The sequence below is a fragment of the Anarrhichthys ocellatus genome, unplaced genomic scaffold (genome assembly GCF_004355925.1).
Source record: "Anarrhichthys ocellatus isolate YVR2014 unplaced genomic scaffold, GSC_Weel_1.0 scaffold13, whole genome shotgun sequence".
Lineage (NCBI taxonomy): Eukaryota > Metazoa > Chordata > Actinopteri > Perciformes > Anarhichadidae > Anarrhichthys > Anarrhichthys ocellatus.
This window is the reverse complement of record NW_022280043.1, coordinates 3,131,725-3,138,787: the sequence shown is the minus strand read 5'-3', so window position 1 is coordinate 3,138,787 and position 7,063 is coordinate 3,131,725. Positions and strand designations below refer to the sequence as shown.

General features: G+C 44.3%; 1 protein-coding gene across 3 annotated transcripts in view; it reads right to left on the bottom strand.

The window, feature by feature from the left end:
- Nucleotides 1–7,063, bottom strand: part of galnt1 (UDP-N-acetyl-alpha-D-galactosamine:polypeptide N-acetylgalactosaminyltransferase 1) — a 35,554-nt gene that overhangs the window by 18,861 nt on the left and 9,630 nt on the right. For 2 of the 3 annotated variants that reach the window (XM_031852871.1, XM_031852872.1), the window contains exon 2: nucleotides 1,728–1,857. Coding sequence is in view for 1 of the 3 variants with exons in the window: in XM_031852870.1 (XP_031708730.1) it covers nucleotides 1,728–1,933 (206 nt within the window). In the remaining 2 variants the exon portion in view is untranslated. Of the gene's footprint in view, nucleotides 1–1,727; nucleotides 2,908–7,063 lie in introns of those variants that run through there. The other variant, XM_031852870.1, reaches the window with a different exon arrangement.

Genomic DNA, 7,063 nt, shown 5'->3' with positions numbered 1-7,063 from the left:
CACACACACACACACACACACACACACACACACACACACACACACACTCTCAGTGCTGCTACTACTACCGCTCTGGCATCACAGCAGGGTTTCTCTGACTACCAACCACTTCAACAGTCTACGTAGAGTTTCTAAACATAGAAATGTAAAAGATATTTTGTTTTTACTTTCTAAACAGGAATTTGTTCCAATGCAACAGCTACATGAGCAAATAAGAGCAATGTCCCTAAATCCCATTCTAGTATCTCACAAACAATGTTATTTAATAGAAACATTTAATAACCAGATATAAACGTATGTGGTTTGGACCGCTTCGTGCATTATAAATAGTTTTCTTCAGCAGCCCAGTTTTGTTATTCTGTTGTTAATTTGCCTCATCAAAATACAATATATCATAATGCAAAAATGTGTTTATGTGCAATATTGGAGTGTATACAAATCAGTCGGAATACAAGCATGCAAATGTGAACAATACTAGGGCTGTCGCAATTATGAAATTTGAGTTGACGAGTAAATTGTCTTTTTATATTAATTTCATGCTGCGCAGCAGTGCTGTTGTGTTAAAAACTTTGCATAGTTTGCTGACACAATGTTTCACCTCTCGCTCGGCAGCACATAGTTTTATTTTGAAAAGCTATTTCTTAAATGACCTACGCTACTCTAACAACACCATGCTTCCATCCAAACATTTGAAGGTGAATTATCTAATAGAAGAAACTTGATTGAAGCAACAACTCCAGCATAACTTTCCCCAGACTGCACCGTAGGGGAGACTCTCCGCTAAAGGCTGAATCAAGAGAGCCGTCAACATCTTGCTGTGGAAAGTAACAAATATGATCTCATGCTCAGGAAGAAAGATTGATGGAAATGCCCCAAATTCAATTTCCATTTGTTGCCACATTGGCTTTAAATTCACTTGATGTGGACTCCAACAATAATGCATAATAGTCGCAGTCAGGTGATTATGTAATAATTGCGACGGGCCTGAACAACAAGGAATCCGTAGACATGTTTTGAATTGACCCCTTACCGTTGTACTTTTATGTGATCTACTTTGACCCAATGTACAACACAAAACCTTTCTTTCTCTTGAACGTGTCGCCTCCTCTACAAAGACAATACCACAGTATTTGTTGTTCATTCAAACCTATGCATCCACTCCCAAAACATTACCGACTGGAAGAAGTAAGGGAAGCTAAAAGAACATGCCTGATTAGCACAGTCCAGCAGCCACGACTGACAGTTGATCACCACTATGGATTTGGTTTGTATATCACATCTTAGTATTAACAGCAGCTATACCAAGTATATCGCCCATGCAATGAACCTTTGGGAATCAACGAATATCTACATCCTAATAAAAGCACTCATGTCGCCACTGACCATTTAGTTTTGACAGTTTTAAAGTGAGCTGTTAAATAATTTGAAGATTCTGCTTAAAGAAGTAATGCCCAGCATAATAACACAATAACCATAGCATACAGGATTCAGATATTAATAACGCATAAACAATTGACTTTAGAAAAATCAACAACATGAAAAGCTTCAACTCAAAAAGAAGGTTGAGACGGAGGAGGGAGCTGGAGCAGCAGGTCACTTTATATTTGACTCTTGAATGACATTTCTGCTGTTTAATATTAAGTGTATTTTGAGTTTATCGCCTGCTCTGTATGTATTTATTTAGGCATTGTGAAGTTTGGCTGAAGCCAATATTCATAAACTCATACCTGTCCAAGTGACTGAAGGAGTCTCTGGTCAGATGTGCAGGTTGCTCCACCAGCACGGGGGGGGGGGGGGGGGAGGGGGCGGAGCGTGAGAGATCCCACTTCCTCCTTCGCCCGTCACTCAAACATGCTCCTTGAACAAGAGAGAAGCAGACACGGAATAAAAACATTGTTTCGCTATGTGAAAGAGCAGTATATGCATGCAACATCTTCTATGATCTTGAAACCAAGAATCTAAGTCAGGAAACAATCTAAAGAACCGTTTGTCTTCCTTTTCATTTATCTCTTTAAGATTCCACGTATAGCACATTGATCGGCGACTGTGGTGAAAAGAGAGGGAGTGTGTTCCTATCACACCTCGAGGCAACAGAACCACAAAGCAACCACAGGAAGACCCGTGAAACATATACTTCCTGTTTGTGAACGCACAACACACTCGTCTATCTCTCACGCAACCACGCAGTCAGAGTCACGCTGTCACCAGGCATGTTTCCAGTCACACCAACACTTCCTGGAATTAGTGGAAATGTCTCATCTATTTTTGAGGCAAGAAACTTTCCAGAGTCTGGTCTGAATGCGGGACTCCGGAAAGGTGTCAATCATTTACAGATTGTACAGCTTGGCTCTGTATCTCTCTGTATTGTGTTATAAATCCATCCTCCTCTCACACCCACTCAAAGGTCAAACGCAAGCAAAGACTGTCTGCCAGCTTTGGAGCAGGATAAAACAAGAGAGGAAGAGAGAAGACAGAGGGATGAAGGGGGTAGAGGGATATAAGGACGGACAGCTGACGGATACTCAGAACTGCTCATCTCTCTGGATTAATCTGCTATTTTAAAAAAAATCCGCAGAGAATGAAGATGAGAGTGAATATGACTTAGTGTGGGCGTATGTGTGTGTCCTTCAATTTGGTCCTTGGCCTACTTTAAAGCCAAGTCATCATTCTGGTCCACTGGGACTTCATATTGCAAGCCAGTGTATGTGTGTGTATTAAAAGTTTGTATTACAAGAAGAACCAAACCATAAATCTCTTCCTGCCAGCCCACACACTCCTGTGTTAGTGAGTGAGGAGGCTGTGCTGCAGTGCAGGTATGCTTCAGTGTGTGAAGGCTCCCGGCCACCAAAGGTGTCCGTCTCCTCCGGGGTAAGCCGCCACCATCCCTCTTTTCTCTTTCTCTTTCTCTTTCTCTTTCTCTCTCTCTCTCTCTCTCTCTCTCTCTCTCTCTCTCTCTCTCTCTTATACACACCTCCACAAAGTGAGAGTGGAATGTAATCCATCTGCAAATTGGAAGCAGGACAAGCGAGCGCCTCTATAAATACTCATCAGATTCCCCTGACAATCACAAAATAAACCTACAGAACCACACCCACACACACACACACACACACACACCACTGCAGCACAAAAAGCCACTCATGTCTGTCGCTGTCTGCAGAGCAAACCTCTTCCTCTCCTCCCCATCTCACGCTGTAGTCACTGCGTGAGTGCTACATGTTGAGGAGGAATCGACAAAGAGAGCAACCACAAAAAGCAAGAGAGAGACAGATGATGAGACACAATACTGTACTTGATTACAAGCATGCCGATAGACTAAAATTTGAATGAGAGAGATGTTTGCGTGATGTAGTGGGCTGTTCTCCAGCAGTGCAGCAGCGTTGGGAGGTCTTCCAACATATGCAGCTGCCTCAGCTTTTCCTCCCCCTGGGTATTAACTGTTCCCTTATTAAATGTAAACCCTGACCTCACACAAAAAAAGTAGTTGTAATATACTGCTGCTGTAAGACAGTGCTGATTCCACACACACACAGACAAATGTGCTGGCTTACAACACAAAGTCGCACACACACCTAGTGATGCCTCGGTGGTTAGGCGACCAGATGGACACTTAGTCAGATGTGTTATGCAGAGCAAGTGAGCAGAGATGGACCTGTCGAAACAGTGAGCTGTGCCCGTGGAACACGACAATATTCAAGCCAGCACTGCACTAACACGAGCATCCAGGGAGCAGAGGAGGAAACGAACCGCGCGTCGCAGTACCTTTCAAGCTTTTATTATAAAAACATCAGTCCGACACTGTATGGCATGATCACCAGTTTTACTATAAGAGTCGTCTCTTCAGTCTCAAAACACCCATTCTCTGTCGGAATACGCCGATTCAATCTGTCAGACCAAGTGCCAATGCTGACCTTATTAAGCGGCTCAAGTATCGACCAGATGTGAGCAATCCACATTCATCTGCTGCAGTCAACGTGCTTTTAATGCGTTAAGCCCTCAAGTCCGGATACGGTGAAATGTTGGTACATTATGGTTACACAATCTCATCAACTGTCCAGAAGTATATCATACAAAATGCACAAAAAAAAGAAAAGAAAGAATCACAGTGTATGAATGTCTCCACCTACAGTAAAGACCCTTGAAGAGCTTTGTATTTTACATTTGGAAAAGAGATCACTGGGACTGTGTCCTGGATCATTTGGCCGATACCCTCTGTTCAGGTCTAACGATCAGCATTGGTTGGATCAGTGCAGGCCAAATTCTCTGCTTCTTCCATTCACCATCCCTCTTTTTTGTGCATCGCATTAATTAATGTGGTCCAGCAGTAACCAGCTGAGAACCCAGAGCATGCAAAAGGCAGCCGAATAGCTCGGTCGTCGTCGTCACCCCCCCTTTGTCTTGCCTCTATCTCTGTCCTCCACTCCCAGGTATTAATCCACAAAGCCCGTCTTTTCTCCCACGCAGGCTTCTTTCCATCCAGTCCGCCTCGACGTAGTTCCTGCTGTAAATCCAAAAGACTGGCGGCTGAGGCAGACCACGAAATTCGGAGGTGAGGAGGAGCTCATGGGTGGAGTAATGATGCAATCTTTTGCGAGCAAGCACAAGTTTCACTTTCAGCGAGCAGAGATCACTTAACACATCGCACACATCATGCGGTGAATGCACGTCTGCACCCACGTAACAGCCTGCAAACTAAAGTTGGCATGCTAAAGCTTGAGGCCCCCCGAGGCTTCAAAGCGGGACTGGAGCCAAGCAAGGTTCAGGAGCTCTGAAACAACCTTTGTTCTGGACAATTTAGACGGTAGTGTGGGCTGAGAGCTAAAACTAAGTGACAGTCAAATCAGTCATTCACAATTCCCCAGAGCTCAGCGGGAACTCACCAACCAGCCAGCATTAAACTCAGCGCTCTCTACAGAAAGAAAGGTTTCTTAAAGATGAAGCACGAAGCGCGCATGTGTGTGTGTTTGGCTCCCAGCCAGGGTTTTTACATGTGTTACGTGACTCTGTTTGTAGCGTATGTTGTAACAGAGGGAGTCCAAAGATGACATCTTTGGTCTTAGCAACAACAAACAGTGCCGTGCTAATCCTGTGCCAACTGCGCCTCCTTCCAGTCCTCCCTTCGACGTCCTGCACTGTCAAACACCTCATGTCTACAGCGGTGTGGGAAAGGAAGAACCCGAGGGGCCTGCAGCGCCTCATGCACGCACAAAAACACAAAATCCATGCTAAATAGGGACAAGAGGAAAGGCAACAAAAGATGACAACAACAGTTTCACAGGGAACTGTTGCTGTAGCTCACCATTTCTGACAGCTTTCCAGGGGAAGCCCAAGGAGCAAAAACAGGAATGCCAGGAATAGAGCAAGGAGGAAAATAGGTAAGAAGCAACTGGCTCAACTCTGCAGGTCACGCCATTATGTCACACTTATCATGGAAGAAACGTCTCACAACACAGCCTGTTATGCTTTCCATAATAAAGACGTGCTGTGGGAACTGGGGTGCCCGTCACTTTCTAGATATACTGTATGCACTCACAGAGGGAGGCTGGGTCGGTACAGGAAGAAAGAGAGACTGAGAGACAGAAAAGAACGGCCGAGAGGAGTCTCACAGAGACATCAGCTTCCTGTTTACGGAGAGAACTGTAGAGAGCGCAAGAAACAGAGCAGCAGGTGGTGGCACACACCACACACACACACCACAAAAAACACACACACACACGCACGCACTACCTTCCCTTCACTGTGTCCCGAGTGATAAACAGAACAGATTTAGCCCAAAACTTTCCCATCTATCGCTGTGTGTCTTGGTACCATCTCAAGGCTTGCGATTTGTTCTTGGCTCCATCTCTCCCTGGTGTCCCTCCAGCAGCCATGTTAACATGGCTATTGAGATTAAATTAAATATGCCCTTTAACCCTTTTAGATCTTATCTCCGGTCATATTCTGCACCTATTGACAAATATATGACAAACAAAATTGATTTATTTGTATTTTTACATCAAAATCCAATCATATTTTCTTCCTGTAAAACAGAATAAGACATATTCGTAGGTAAGCAAGTACCACCCAATGATATAACGACATCCATCCGTCCATCAATCTGCAACTTTTAGAGACTAGGGAGGCGTGTGTGGAGCCACAGTCCTCTGTAGCTCCACATCACGCTACATTCTAAGCCCTTCCACTTTTTAGCGGTTCAATCAAATGCGAAAGATTTGATTTAAATCCTTCTCTTAACTGCGCAGCACTCGCATATTCTGTTTCACTAAAGAAACACTCACAGTACAGACACTAAAGGCGCGCTAACTTAAGAGCGTGCATGCCCCCAGCTGCGTGATCAAACGCTCCCGGCAATATTCCCAACCCAGGAGAGACTTCCCAGCATGCAATCTCCTCCTCCTCTGCCTGTAGTGGCAAATTGTGGGATAAACACATTTCCTGTACAACAGAAGCTGGTATTTTAGCTGCATACACTGCAGACTGCTCTTTCCATGGGGAACTGAACAAAAAGCTTTTAATAAAACACAGCTTCAGGATCAGTTAAGATAACATGATAGAGCTGTAGCAGACATATGGAGACACCATATAATAGACCTGGCAAATTGAGTGTGCCGAGTAAGTGGATAATATCTATAGCATCCGCCTGAAACAAAAAGGAAATCTGTTGTTCTTTCACAGGAAACAATTACATTTTTCATCTCACTGTTCAAACAGTGCTGCCCATCATTGGCACTCAGCAGCATCGTGTAACCTACCTGTCTGTTGGCACACTCTGTCCTCATTAATCCGGCTGTAACACTGCTGGGCCACTTCAAGTGGTGTGCTCTATGAGACTGTGTGTGCAAAAAAGAAATGGACACTCGATAGCCAATCAGCTGCAGCAAAATACACAATCAATCACTGGGTGAGGTTCTGCATATACACATACAACTCCACATCTGCACACGCACACACACTCTCTAACCAAGCAAGCACTATCAATATTTCATTTAAGCAGCTCCATCATGAGGTCAATAGCCCACACACACACACACACACACACACACACACACACACACACACACAC